The sequence below is a fragment of the Pyrus communis genome, chromosome 3, assembly GCF_041283825.1.
Source record: "Pyrus communis isolate YQ-2024b chromosome 3, ASM4128382v1, whole genome shotgun sequence".
Lineage (NCBI taxonomy): Eukaryota > Viridiplantae > Streptophyta > Magnoliopsida > Rosales > Rosaceae > Pyrus > Pyrus communis.
The window spans coordinates 29,867,259-29,881,461 of record NC_142567.1 but is presented as its reverse complement, the minus strand read 5'-3'; the positions used below and the strand labels follow the sequence as shown (position 1 = coordinate 29,881,461).

Genomic DNA, 14,203 nt, shown 5'->3' with positions numbered 1-14,203 from the left:
TGAGTTTTGGGCATGAGCTCTGTCACCCTTGTTGGAGTTGAAATTAAAATAAAACATTTTAGAAGGGGGTTAAAACACCATTTTGGTTCCTCTATTTGCTTGCATTTTGTTTGATTTATTATGTTTTACATTTAACTTTTAAATAATGTTACGGTTTAGTAATATTTTTCTTGTAAGTATGAAGATTTAGATTCAACATCAATGACTGAAGAGTTCAATACCTATTTATGTTGGTTAATTATGCAGTTTAACCAAAATCATCTTCCAATTTCGTTGTATAAACAAATTTGTGTTTTGAATTTAACCAATTAGGTCATTGTGTTTCATCTCGTCAGTAATGTTGTTGGTCCATCTTATCTATTTTAACGTTAATTTTTATGCGCGAGTCTCTGCATGTGTGTGACGTGTCACCATAACGCTCAAATTAAATGAAAAAACAAAAAAGGTTTAACAATTTCAAAAGTGCATTAAAATAAATTAGTTCAAATTTTTCAAGACCCACCTCTATATTATTTTAAGTTTTTCAGACTAAAAATACAAAAATTACTTATCACTATACAATACCAGAAGTTCGAGAAAATTTTGATATTGATTGGAACACGAATGATACATTATGTGTTTTTATATAAATAGTGAATAATTTTATTTTTTAAGTTATTAACTTTTTAATATATATATATATATTATATCATTAATATAATAATACATAATATACCATTTTGTATTTCTGTCACGCTTAAAAATCTCTCTAAAAGTTGGTCAGGTCCACGGTCCAGCTGTACTCTTTAGGTTAGAGAGAGAAAGAAACACGAGAGTGCAAACAAGTCTTCTCTTCTGGAGAGAGATAGAGACGGTGAAAGAGAGAGAAGACGTGCCCTCACATTTTGATGTTCGTAGTCTAACTTCCCAGTTGGTGGAGGCAGACTTCTATTTTTTTTTCTGCATTTTTTGTTTGCATCTGCAGATAAAATGGAAAAACAGACCTCCCCAGAAGAAAAAAAACAAAGCTTTTAGTTCATTTCTGCTATCGGCTGGATCGGATTCAAGAAATTGAACTTCCAGCTCCAAAGTGGCTTCTCGATCCAAGCTTCATCCAACCATTTTTCTATGAGCTTGTGATTCGCAGATGGACCAGAACACTGAACAGCCTTCCAATGCTCAGAGGGGCTTCAGAGTTCAAGCCCCACTGGTTAGTCTCCTCACTGATCTCGGAACCCAATTTCCCTTTTATGTTTTTATAATTTTTCCTTTGAATTCATGGCATTTTAGAGATACCCAGATGAAAGTTTAACTTAATTGTGAAAAATTGTGGAGAAATTTTGGATTTTGCTTCTGGGTTTTTGTTTTCTTAAGATTTTAGAGGTGCTCAGCAAGTATTTTTGTTGAATGTGTGATTCTTTGGGGGAAAGGTTTTGACTTTTTATTGTATGAACATAGGGGATGAGGAAATGTTTAACTTTGATTTTTATGAGCTGAACCGTGCAAAATTGTTGACAAAAGATTGGACATTTGGTTGTTTTTTCTTCTTGAGTGCTCTAATGGGTACCTTATTTTTAAAGTTCGAGGTGCAGTATTCTGATTTTCGTGGTGTTGGGATCGTATTTGCTGCTTCTCAGTGATGATCAAATTGGAACCTGAGATATCTCTCTTGGTTTAATTAGAAAGTGTGTTCTTCCTAAACGTATGTTTTAAAGAATAAAGTTAGAGAAAGGAGGTCATTCTTTGCTAAGAAATTACTGTTCTTTGACGATTAACTGCCTTCCACATGAGTTACAGTTACGCTTTTGTAACATTTACAAATATTTTGGATGAAATTACTGCATTTACTTTTCACGTCGATGGTTACTCAAGCTATTTCTATCTTGTTCTCTGGTATATCTTTTAGGGTGCGTTTGGATGAGGGACTTTAAAGTGCCATGGAACTTAGGCCAAATTTATTTGTTAGGAATGCACTGCCAAATTAGGAAGAGGATCTCAAAATGACTAGATGCAGTAGCTTTGAGAGAACTTTCAGATGACTCCTTTGAGGTCCTTAAAGGTGTCACTTGCAAGTCCTTTGGTTAGTGTCTTTGTAGCGTATTTCTAGAGTTTTAATAATAACTTTGTAGTGCTTGAGTAGTTCATTTTTGAGCAACAATATCATTCTTTTTGCGTGATAAATTACATGTAGATAAATACTGGCATCCTTTACATTGTAGATAGATACTTGCATCCTTTAACCCCTCCACCCTTTTCATGCTGTGGAAAAGGATTCAATTGCTACTTTCATTTTCTTGTATTTTGAACTTTTGTTACCATCCCAGATTTTTTTTTTTTTTTTCAAAATTTTATTTCAGTGGGTGCGAATCATGCTATTTTACTAAGCAGTCCCATATAATGTCTCCAAATCCATGCCTACTGTATGTCTGTTGTCACAAGCACATCAAAATATGTGTCATGGACTCGTGGCCACTAGCTTCCCCTCGGTGTTTCTAACTTACCTTTTACTTTCGTTATCTCATGCATCCTGACATGCCTTCGTTTTGCAGGTTGACTCCATATCATGCTATTGTAAAGTAGATGCAGGCTTCAAAACTGTTGCAGGGGCAAGAAAGTTTGTCCCAGGATCAAAGATTTGCATCCAGCCTGATATCAATCCTAATGCACACAGGGGAAAAAACTTACGCCGGGAAAGGACCAGAATCCAGCCACCCCTCCTGCCTGGTCTACCTGATGATCTTGCAATTGCTTGTTTAATCAGAGTCCCCCGTGTTGAACATAGGAAACTCCGTATAGTTTGCAAAAGATGGTATCGCCTTCTAGCTGGAAACTTCTTTTATTCGCTTAGGAAAAGTCTTGGAATGGCGGAAGAATGGGTTTATGTTATCAAAAGAGACCGTGATGGAAGGATCTCTTGGCATGCTTTTGATCCCACATATCAGCTCTGGCAGCCACTTCCACCCGTTCCTGGTGAGTATTCTGCCGCACTTGGTTTTGGTTGTGCTGTCCTTAGCGGTTGTCACCTGTACTTGTTTGGAGGAAAACATCCACTGAAGGGATCTATGAGACGGGTTATTTTTTACAGTGCTCGGACAAATAAATGGCACAGGGCACCGGATATGCTTCGGAAACGCCATTTCTTTGGCTCTTGTGTTATTAATAATTGTCTTTATGTAGCTGGTGGGGAGTGTGAAGGAATTCAAAGGACTCTTCGTTCTGCTGAAATTTATGATCCAAACAAAAATCGGTGGAGCTTTATTTCCGATATGAGCACAGCTATGGTGCCATTTATTGGGGTGGTTCATGATGGAATGTGGTTCCTAAAAGGACTTGGGTCACACCGTGAGGTAATGAGTGAAGCCTATGCTCCTGAAGCCAATACCTGGACCCCTATTAGTGACGGGATGGTTGATGGGTGGCGCAACCCAAGTATTTCTTTAAATGGGCAGCTCTATGCTCTGGACTGCCATGATGGGTGCAAGCTTAGGGTTTATGATAGAGTATCAGATTCATGGAACAAATTTATAGATAGCAAGGTTCATCTAGGGAGTTCTTGTGCTTTGGAGGCTGCTGCGCTTGTTCCCCTTAACGGGAAGCTTTGCATTATTCGTAATAACATGAGCATCAGTTTAGTTGATGTTTCAAGTCCGGATAAACATGTAGAAAGCAACCCTCACCTTTGGGAAAATATCGCCGGCAAAGGTCATTTTAGAACTCTAGTCTCAAATATATGGTCTAGTATAGCAGGCCGAAATGGTTTGAAGAGTCACATTGTACACTGTCAAGTGCTCCAAGCATGACAGGCTGACAACTGCTGTCGGTGTTGCTTATGCTTTGTGTGAAGCAAGAGTTGCGATGAGAAGCATTGTTGGTGTATCTGTAGAGCCAAGACAGTCATCTCTTGCAAGCGATCTGGTATGCGACTGGTGAATACTGGTTTCGGAAATAGAATTTCGAGGTTATTGGTCTCGGAAATAGATTTTTGATGTCATTTCTATATATTCATGATCAAGAGAGGGCAGATAAATTTGTAAATCTAGTTATATTGGTCAAGGCCTTTTTGTCTTGTGCTTTGGGGATTTTATGTTTAGTATCATGTAATCTTAGAGATGCTTTTGTGAATATACATGGGTCATTAGAGATCATTCAATATATACTTTTCCATTAATCCATCATCTCTTCTTTTTCGATGTGTGTCATCCGTGTGCAGGGGCCATGGTAATCTTTTGAATTGTTCTAATTTCACCGGACAGGACATCAAATTTCTTTATTTTGCTGGAATATCAGCGTCACCTATTTTTTTGTACAACAAAAATTATGAATTTGTAGCCACGACGCACATAATTTTAGTTATTTTTGTTCATAGCAAGACATTTCAAACTCCACGAGCAAGCATTTCCTGAAACCGTTTGAACGACTCTTCCCTTTGAATCTTGAGCTGGTTTCTGAACTTTTTGATGAAGGCATCAGCCATTTCATTGACGTCGCCTTCCTGATCATCCACCGCATTCATCCTCCGGTTCACCATTTGTTTCTTCATTGTATTCTCCTTTTCCTTCTGCATCCTTTGGCTCCCGTCGGCAGCCGCAACCTCTTGACGAGCATCCATCGCAGCAGCTTGCTCGGAAAGTTCAGTAACCAAAAGGGTAATTTTGATGTCGGATTCGGCAAGGGATTGAAGAGAAACGTGCCTCGAAACTCAAAGTCGATTTGTGTTGGGGAATGAGCAGAATGAATGTATTTATAGCTTCAAACGTTTCTAAAACTTAGAAGCATGAGTTTCATATGGATTGAAGGAAAGGAAAGGAAAGGAAAGGAAAGGGGAAAGAAAGAACAAAGAAGTTACACAAGAGTAACAAAATTATGTTTATCGTAGAATTTCAAGTCAGATTTGCTTTTTGGTTTTGAATTCGAGGTACAAAACTAGCACAAATATAGGTGATTGCCTAGTTGAAAACTTTGAGAGAATCTGTGTCATTTAACTGTAATCAGAAATGAACTGAAACGCCTTTAAACTTTCCAAGCCTATTAATTAATAATACTTTTTGGGGCCCAACAGGATACCTCAGGCTTCAAAAACTAAAAAAAACAGAAAAGGTGAAAAAAGTTTTTTTTATCATTTTATGCTTGATAATTAGGCCAAAGATTGACCTAAAAATAAATTAGTCCAAAGATTGCATCTAAAATAACTATTCTATTGGCAAGTTGGTGAAAAAAATTAAGTAAAATATTTGGATTCCCTCGTGGATAAAGATGGATGATTGAGACCTTAATCACTAACTAATTAGGCTGATTAGACGACCTAATCATAGACTAATAGTGCATGCTGATTGTTAATTAGTGTACACACTATTTGTATTTGAGAGCTTACACGTACACGTCAGGGTAATAATTTTTTTGACCTTAAATAATATCTGCCATTATTGACTACAGGATTCAACCATCCAAGACTATAAAATTGGTGTCATTTGTAGGGTTCACATTGGATTTGGTTCTAAAACACATGATTAAATAGGATTAATTAGGTTTTAGGTTTCTCAACTAATCTAATTACATACTAGTTGACCAAAATGGTTTGGTTCTAGTTCATACTTCATACTTCATAGTACAGACATTAACCAATCTCTCTAATAGAGTTTTTACCTTGCTTTAAGTATGGAGCTGTTGCTTTATGTCGTTACGTGGTCAATTTATATCGTGGGTTGTTGTTTGAGTAGGTTTTTATGTGACTTTGGTGGCTGAATTTGAAGTTCTTTTGTGTTTGCGTGACCCCCTCTTGATCATTTCATCTTTGCATTCGGAGTCGTTACAAAAATGATGTTAGATTGGTTACTAGGGAAACAGCTTTGCGTCTGGATTCGTTACAAAAAAGATGTCGGATTGGTTACTAGGGAACAACTTTGAGTTTGGATTCATTATAAAAGATAGGCTTTTTAGCCAAATGGTCCAAGATTGGCATAATTCCTCATTTTGGTCCCTGACAAAGAAAATCGATAGGAGTGGTCATTAAGTTTGTTCACCATAAATCATTCTGGTCATTCCATAAAAAATCTGTCAATATCCTGGTTAGGTAGAGTGATTGATTTGACAAAAATATTCTTAAAAGGTAATTACTTGGTTGTTCACATGATAATTTAAGAAGAAATGAGAGACTGAAAGATCCACCAAATAATTATTGACAAGCATGAAATTTATATATACATATATGTACTAAGGTTTATACCAGGTTTACACCAGAATAACACCTCTCTCTCTCTCTCTCTCTCTCTCTCTCTACTAACAAGAATTCATACGCATATTTATTTGCTTCTACCGACCACTTGTACAATCATAAAGATGATTGCATGAGATCGATGGAAAGATCTGCAGATGGTTTCCTTCTTCCATGCAGTGGTTGCATAATTTGCATTGTACTCTTTCTACCTGCAACAATATCGGAGCAGCTACATTAGTCCTCCGATGATTAGCCTAATTACTACCTTAGCAAGTAAAGCCTACATTAGGTCAATGCCAATGAAACCAATTTAATGAAGCAAGTCAGAGTTTAACTTTTGCTTAAGAAATCTAGAGAGAAACTTTAATTTTCAAAATATCATATTTCAAACAGAAAACATACACCCGGGAAGCTGCGCGATGTTGTCCAGCTTCTCAGCTGTATGATTAGCGCTTCACATATGAAGGTTTCAGGCTTCAACAACACAAATTTGGTTTTGGTTTTGTTTTATGGTAACCTAGAAGCCTTTTCATCATGCAGCATCACTAGAAATATCTTTTTGAATGATCCTTGAAGAAAACTTGAAGAGATTACAAGATTTTCACCAGCATAGCTCCACCAAATCTCGTTAAACGGAGAAATGATAATGCAATGCCGTCCATAACGATAAACCGATTTAGAGCAACGTTAGTACAAACTGCAAAATGACACATCAGAAATGTACCAGATCATCAAGTGCTGTGAACTTCCTGTAACAGGAATTAAGAAAATAAGGTCCAAGATGGGGTTGATAAAGTTAACCCTTCAACCTGAGACCTGAACCTCCAATATTTGAACACAATTATAGGAGAAAATTAAGCAATGCCCCAAAGAATTAGAGAATGGATAGTAGTGAAACAAAGCGAAAGAAGATTGGAACAAGATTTGCAGTTCAGATGTCAAGTGCCTATATGGAAGTAAAGAATCAGAGATTCCAAACTTTGGTGATTCAAATGTCAAGTGCCTATATTATCACCTTATTATGATTGAAATCCTTGATCTTTCTCGAGCATGATCGTTAACATTCCATATCCAAATCGAGCAAGTTGTTAATCGGAAAAAGAAAAAACTTCGCTGTTTATCATAGGTCCTAAAGAGAAATCAAAACCAAAGGCAGACATATCCCTTTCAATCTGCCTGCAATAAAGCTTTTGATCCTTCTGTTGGTCCAATAATCTAATCCGCCGAGACAAATAATCAACAAATATCAGTTTCCTTCGGTTAATCTTACAAAGATCAAGCTCAGAGGAAAATATAAAGGCTGAACTTCCTGAAAAATAAAAATGTTCGTGGATTTTTTTGTTTGTTTTGTTGCTACATGCGATATTAGGATAGGTGGATTTACATAAACCCGAGGTGCAGGAGTAAACGCTCATAACCACTCGAGCTACATGCGAAACTAGTATAAAAAAAATCTTATCTTTCCTATTTGATCCAATAAAACACAAATAAAACCAATAATTCTGTATTTCTAGAAGGAAAGAATAATACCTCAGATTGATTCAACAGAACCACTTCTGATCCCATGGCAAGCCTTGTTCTTACAGTCAGGAATATCTTCAAACTGTTTCGCCGGCAGCTTCTCCGACAAGGCACCAACGTAAAACACAACGGAATCCGATCCTTTGTCGCGGTGAATCCCGGTAACAGAAACCCAAATAAAAAGCTTCTTCGCTTGAATCCCAGACACATCAGAAACTTCCCCATAACTCAGCTTCCCTCTAATATGCTTGTTGTAGTAAACCAACTGATCAAAGTGCACGTAACACGGGCTTTCGAGAAAGATCTCGAAGCTTCCATCTTCTGTGAGAGAGTAGGATTTTACGTTGTTTGGTAAGAGACCCTTCGGGAGGCCGTACTGGGGGAGGAGGTCATGGACGTCTGCGATTGATTGGGAGGTGTTGGATGAACCATTGGGATTGGGTTTGAGGTCTCTGAGGGACAGAGTGAGATGGGTTTTTGAGAAGAGGGTTAGGAGGAGAAGGTAGAGAGAGATCTGAGCGGAGGCTGATGCCATTGTTGCAGAGCTCTGAGGAAGAAAGGTGGAGCTTGACTTGGGGAAGAACAGAGGGAGAGGGATGCAAGTTTAAGAGAGTTGTGAAGGGTAATATGGGAAGGGAACTTTGTTCAATGATTGGGCTGGGTGGTTGTTGGTAGGTAATTTTAGATGGAAGGAAAGTCCAGTGCACTTCTTAGTTACTAGGGTGAGTTAATGACAATTTTACCCCAGTTCAATTATTGGAAATTGTATCATCCCTGCCCAAGGACAAATGTGAAAGCAAACGACACTGAATAATAGAGCTATCCTACAAGGTTTATGTGATGTAAATTGCTAAATTGGGCAATGAAAGGTCTTAAGTTCGAGTCGATATATAAAAAGATGATTATAGTGTTGATTACGTATGTAATGTTGATTACTTTAATGGTAACTTGCCAACAAGTCTTTACTCATGCCATTTCCTCAAAGCAATTCGACCGAGCTGTAACTTTCTTGAGGGTCAGATACAACCTAAGATTTTTTTCATTGAAATCCTTATCCTTCCTCTTGCTTGTTGGTAGTAGACTGAACAGTGTCACGGGGGCAATGAAGATATTGACGCGTAGCAAAAGTTCTGTATTCCTCTCCCTTGCTTTTAATTTTCTTGATGAGGATATGCCTACTGGTGATGGCCTGGTGGACTTTGATGGATTTCAACGTCTTCGATTCTTGGATACGAGTTTTGCTAACCTCATTGGAGAAATACCTGATTTTAGGTGAATTTCTGAAGGAACTTTGCAGACTTCCGATGTTGGTATCCGAACAAAATGCAGACGTACTAGATCATGAATATCTTGAGTTGCCTATCTTCGGGCGATGCATTCTTCTTGGAGAAGGTCTAGAGTACAACTATTTGTATTATACAAGATTGTTACAGTACAATTATCAGTCTTACTTTCAACCATCCATACTCCCATACAACAATACCATCAACAGCAGCATACCTACTGAAATTGGTCAGTTGAAGCTTCTCCTCCGGTTGGCTCTTAATGACAACCAATGCTCGGCAACATTCCATATCAAATATCTAACCTAAAGAACTTAGAGATGTTGTACCTCTCTACCAATAATTTGTCTGGAAAAATTTCGACGCATTGTCTAATCTTAATTTCTTGTCACATTTTAATGTTTCATACAATAATTCGAGGGACCAATACCGGCAAGCACTCAGTTCCAAAGCTTCAATGCCTCTGCCTTTGAGGGGAATCCGAAACTTTGTGGCGCCCCATTTCCAAATGAGTGCAGACCGATTCATAGTGCTGTTGTAGATGGCTAGAACAATAAAGACGTGGACAATGGGCTTCAAATTCCATGGTTTCATATTTCCATTGTGCTTGGTTTCCTTTTTGGATTCTGGGGAGCTTGCGGTCCTCTAATGCGCAAGGGAATGTGGTGATACGCATATTTTCAAGTCACAGACAATGTACAAGACAACCTTTTTGTAATGATAACGGGGTGGATGACCAGGACGCAGAGAATGATCAGCAACTAAGTTGTAATATAACTTTTCATCTTATAACTTTCAGGGAAACAAGCCCATTGTTGTAAACTAGTCTTTGCACAAGTAAATGAAATCCTTGAAAGCAATCTGCGACTGAGTCACTGAGCTCTATCAACTTAGAGGAAAATCTGAGATTCTTAGAAATCCTTGTCCTTCCTCTCGCTTGATGGCAACAAATCGACCAATGTACGTCGATACCTGTTATCGCAAACGTCTTGTATTTCTATCCCCTTCCTCATACAAGCAATTCTGTAGGCGAGCAAATTCCAGCCGGCTGTTGTTAATGGCACGGTTGAGCTTGATGGATTCCAAAATCTTCGAGTTCCCGATCATCAAATTTCAACATGCACGCTTTAGGGTTTGAATTTGATTGTGCTTCATCATGCATACTTTGATTAATTTGCAAAATCTTCAGCTAACAGCGTTCACGTATCGTCTTTATGTTGATGTTTCCAGATTAGTCTGTCTAGTAAAGCAAAACGAACATTTATTCCAGAAGGATGCGAAAGAGAGGAGATTTTTAGCCTGTGAATTGCACTTGACACTTACGACAACGCTACCAAGGTAATATCACCAAGATGCACACATCCATTTCAACTTTCACCCTTGATATTAATGGGTACAAGTAACAGTCTTGAGTTTTAACATCCAGCTTAATATACAAGATTTGATTCCTTCACATACAGCAGATACAACAAACTACAACGTTACAGCGAGGAACACTAGTACGTATTCCCTTATGGAGTACATAACACACTGAATTCTACTAAAACCAAACTCGACGGCTTTTGTGAGTCTGAAAGTGTGAACTACTCTTGAAGAGCCTTTGCTCAGCTACTACACATCGTACAGTATAACCACTCGTTGGTGTCTACCTATTCGGTTATTAGCATCTCAATTTCTTCCACTGGAGATGGAAGCTGCAAATCACCACAGGACAATAAAAAGTTACATAAACATCAGTAGGGAGAGAAGTGCTCAACAAGTACGTATTCCAATTTGAAAGCGGCATAAAAATTTCAGGAAAATGGACTTTAACTTTAAAGCTCCCTTAATGCAGATATTAAGACAATCAATCAGCTAAAAATCAAATTACAAAATGTCCAAAGAAGTGATCACAATGAGATGAACAGCTAGAAAAACAAAATGTTGGGTATCTCCTGACACATCCCTTCCGAGAAAGAGATGCATATTAAAACATAATACTAAATGCACCCATAACCAAAGAGAGAAATCAAATTTAAATAATAGAACTAAAAAATGAGTCTCCTTAGAATGTTCGGCATCTCCTGAGAAACTTCAGTAACCGTTAATTTTTATGTTAGAGGAGAAAGGTAATAATGCATCATAATACAATTTTTCCCCAGACCAAGGTTTGGTCACTTTGTAATCATGTGATGCTAAGGGTATGTTTACCCTCCTTAAAAACAAAATGGGTATGTTTTCTTATTTCTGCCAAGGTTCCCTACAGAACAACACAACTTAAAGATAACCATAATTTTTCATCTTTAATATCTCTAAAACCGTGGTCTCTCATTGTCAGTGTAAAATAGAAAAGAAACCAAATGGAGGGATTAATTTTTCATGTGATTGAAGAGATTGGTGAAATCAACTTGTTGGATTTAGAGTTTTTATAGAGTACATTCCCAGTCCTTAACTCCTATGTTACCAATACAAAGTCACAGACGCAACAATCTCATTCCCACAAGACAAACCTATGCTGATACTTACTCCCAAAACTCCAGACTTCTCATATTTTTTAAAGAGAAATAACAATGCATAAATCTCAACACACCCTTTCCCATGGTGGGACCCCAGGAGGGCCGGGACCACCCGATTTCCTATCTTTCATTTAACATCGTAGATTCTACATTAATCTTAAAGGTACAACATACACAAGAGTTCGAACTGAAGATGTTATGCATGACAAACAATATTGAACCTCCGCAATCCTCCATCCCAGTTCCCACCCACAAATTGAAACCACTATATAGTACCATACCAATCATAATCCACAAAACGACCTTACAGTATCTTACCAGACAAACTAGCAAAGGATAAAAATGCATGCGAATATCTCAGTCCCTTTGTTGCTTAAAAGAATTTAGTGAGTAAACGAACTCAATATCTTTACAATAACATGCTTCTAAAATTGGGTGACTTGGTTTTCATGATACTCCAACACTAGACTCATATTCCATTTAAGACTTTAAAACACGACTGCGTATTTACCCCAAGCCAACAAAGCTCCTTGCTTTGCGAGGGTTGGGGGAGGAATATCTATTGTACGCAGCCTTACCCTTGCTTTGCAAAGAAGCTGTGTCCACGACTCGAACCTATGACCTTTTAGTCTCAAAGGAGCAACATAAGCCAAGAATCCTTCTAATGAAAGCCACCATAGAATCCTTCTAATTCAATGTAATGCATAAGGCTCAAATAACACAAGTTTGCAGACTCTGCACGCTATCATTTGTTACACGGTGTTGGTGGTTTTGCAGTTTCGTTAGGCAGCAGACAGAATAACTGTCCAAGCTGATGCCTTCCCTTGCAGCCACCCAACTATGTCAGTAGCTTCGTAATGTATCATTCTTTTCTGGCTTTATGTGCAAGCTGATGATTAGGAAATTTCTTGAGTAGCTTCCCTCAATGGGAGCACTCAATTCTATGTTTTTGTTGTTTTCCATTTCGGTTCGTATCAGTTACTTCCGTAGATTCAATGTAAACTACCTCCTCAATTACCAGGAAACACAATGACAATCCAGAAATTGAATTAAACTTCTCATCTATTCACAAACAAAAGGGAAATCTTTACAAACAAAATTAATTCTTTTTAACAAAAATAATCACTTCAATGATTCAAACTTTAATTTAATTATCTTCTTTAACTCTATCACAACAAACCCAGACGCATAAAGTTGCATGAATGCAAACTCAAAAATCCAAATTCTACACAATAATTAAAGAAAAACGCAAATATACCCAAAAAAAAAAAATATCAAAACATAAATGTAATCAATAAACAGTTAATTAGTTAATCAAATAAATACATTACCTGAATGCCCCGTTTGAACGACCCGACGCAAGACCCCGATAACCCGTCACGGCAAGACCGGACATTTTGGAACTGACCGATATCCAGCTTCTTATTGATGATCCCCACAGTGAAGTAAATGCTATCGGACGGCGGCAAATCGACCCTGATCTCGCCGACGCCGAGCCAGAACAAGAACCTCTGGACCTGAATGCCCTTCAAGTCGGTGATCGCCCCGTATGAGAGCTTGCCTGTTATGGTCTTTTCGTAGTAGACCAAGTAATCGAACTGCAGGTAGCAGGTCTTGGGCAAAACGACGACGAATCGTCCGTCGTCGGAGACCGTGTAGTTGGAGACCGATGCCGGTAAGAGGCCGCGGGGAAGGCCGAATTTGGATAAAATGTCAAACACTGTGGGAGGGGAGTCAGAGAGAGAAAGAGAGAGACTTGGGATGACGGAGAGAGAGAGGAGGAGGAGGATCGGGATCAGACCCAGATGGGGTTTCGGGGTCGGTGACATATTCGGGTCGGGTTTTAGAGAGAGAAAGTGTGTGGGGTTTTCGGATTTTTGAGTATATTGCAGGTTGGATCTTCCGGAAACAAGTTTTTTGGGTTCTCATTTTATATTGATGACGTGAGGGGTTTAGAGAAGTTTGGACCGTTGGATTTGAGATATTTGGACGGTTTGGATTTAGTTTGGGGTTAGTGGTATATGTGGGAAGTCATGGGTTGTTCTTGGAGTCCAGGTGGGTTAGTGCAGAAGATGTGTCAAGAATACCAATCAGAAAATGGATAATGATTTGGGATAAAAACAAAAAGAAAAGGATATTAGGACTTGTACATGAAGTCTGGTTACGGTGCATCGGAGTATGAGATATTTAATCTAATTTAAAGAGTTGAATTTAACATTTTAATGTATCAAAATATGTTATACTTTAGTGTGTGGTAAAAATATTATCAAACTGACCCAAAAGATTGCCTCTTGATTTCACCTTATCCAATTAAATTCTCAATTAAAAAAAATACAAAAACAGTTAAGATGGATGAGTCACTACTATAACCAAAAAAAGGGAAGGAAATAAAAATAGAAAGGTACACCAATGCATCGGTTACATTTCATGATCAATCACAATTAAAATATGAGGGTGTACAACTCCACATAGCCTTGATATAGTTTTATTGTTGAAGCATGCAAGACTTATAATGCATATTGTGAGCAAATGACGATGGCGAAATGGTTGGAAGATAAGGATACAAGGATTGGTTGAGTTGGTAAGAATCATTCTTTTCTTTAGACTAAGGCATATTTAGGTTTGAGTTTTGCTGCCGAGAATAACTCTTAGTGGGCGATCTATAAAAAATAAAAATAAAAATAAAAAAATAAAAAGGGCTAAGACCCCTT

At 37.9% G+C, this 14,203-nt stretch overlaps 3 protein-coding genes and 1 non-coding gene across 4 annotated transcripts; 1 reads left to right on the top strand and 3 right to left on the bottom strand.

The window, feature by feature from the left end:
- Positions 1-789: 789 nt before the first annotated feature.
- Positions 790-4,154, top strand: LOC137715497 (F-box/kelch-repeat protein At1g55270). The gene is made up of 2 exons (XM_068454842.2): positions 790-1,189; positions 2,529-4,154. Exons 1-2 carry the CDS (start codon positions 1,127-1,129, stop codon positions 3,777-3,779), a joined length of 1,314 nt encoding a protein of 437 aa, XP_068310943.2. The 5' UTR covers positions 790-1,126; the 3' UTR covers positions 3,780-4,154.
- Positions 4,144-4,246, bottom strand: LOC137716646 (U6 spliceosomal RNA). Its single transcript, XR_011065711.2, has one exon. It is a non-coding gene; the product is annotated as a U6 spliceosomal RNA (small nuclear RNA).
- Positions 4,247-6,129: 1,883 nt separating this feature from the next.
- Positions 6,130-8,386, bottom strand: LOC137716317 (uncharacterized). Its single transcript, XM_068455755.2, has 2 exons — positions 7,724-8,386; positions 6,130-6,402 (listed from the first exon to the last, which is right to left on the bottom strand). Exon 1 carries the CDS (start codon positions 8,247-8,249, stop codon positions 7,725-7,727), a length of 525 nt encoding a protein of 174 aa, XP_068311856.2. The 5' UTR covers positions 8,250-8,386; the 3' UTR covers positions 6,130-6,402; position 7,724.
- A 1,972-nt stretch (positions 8,387-10,358) lies between these two features.
- Positions 10,359-13,409, bottom strand: LOC137715347 (uncharacterized protein At5g01610). Its single transcript, XM_068454640.2, has 2 exons — positions 12,824-13,409; positions 10,359-10,691 (listed from the first exon to the last, which is right to left on the bottom strand). The coding sequence occupies exons 1-2, from the start codon at positions 13,319-13,321 to the stop codon at positions 10,647-10,649; spliced, it is 543 nt and encodes a 180-aa protein (XP_068310741.2). The 5' UTR covers positions 13,322-13,409; the 3' UTR covers positions 10,359-10,646.
- Between the last annotated feature and the right edge of the window lie 794 nt (positions 13,410-14,203).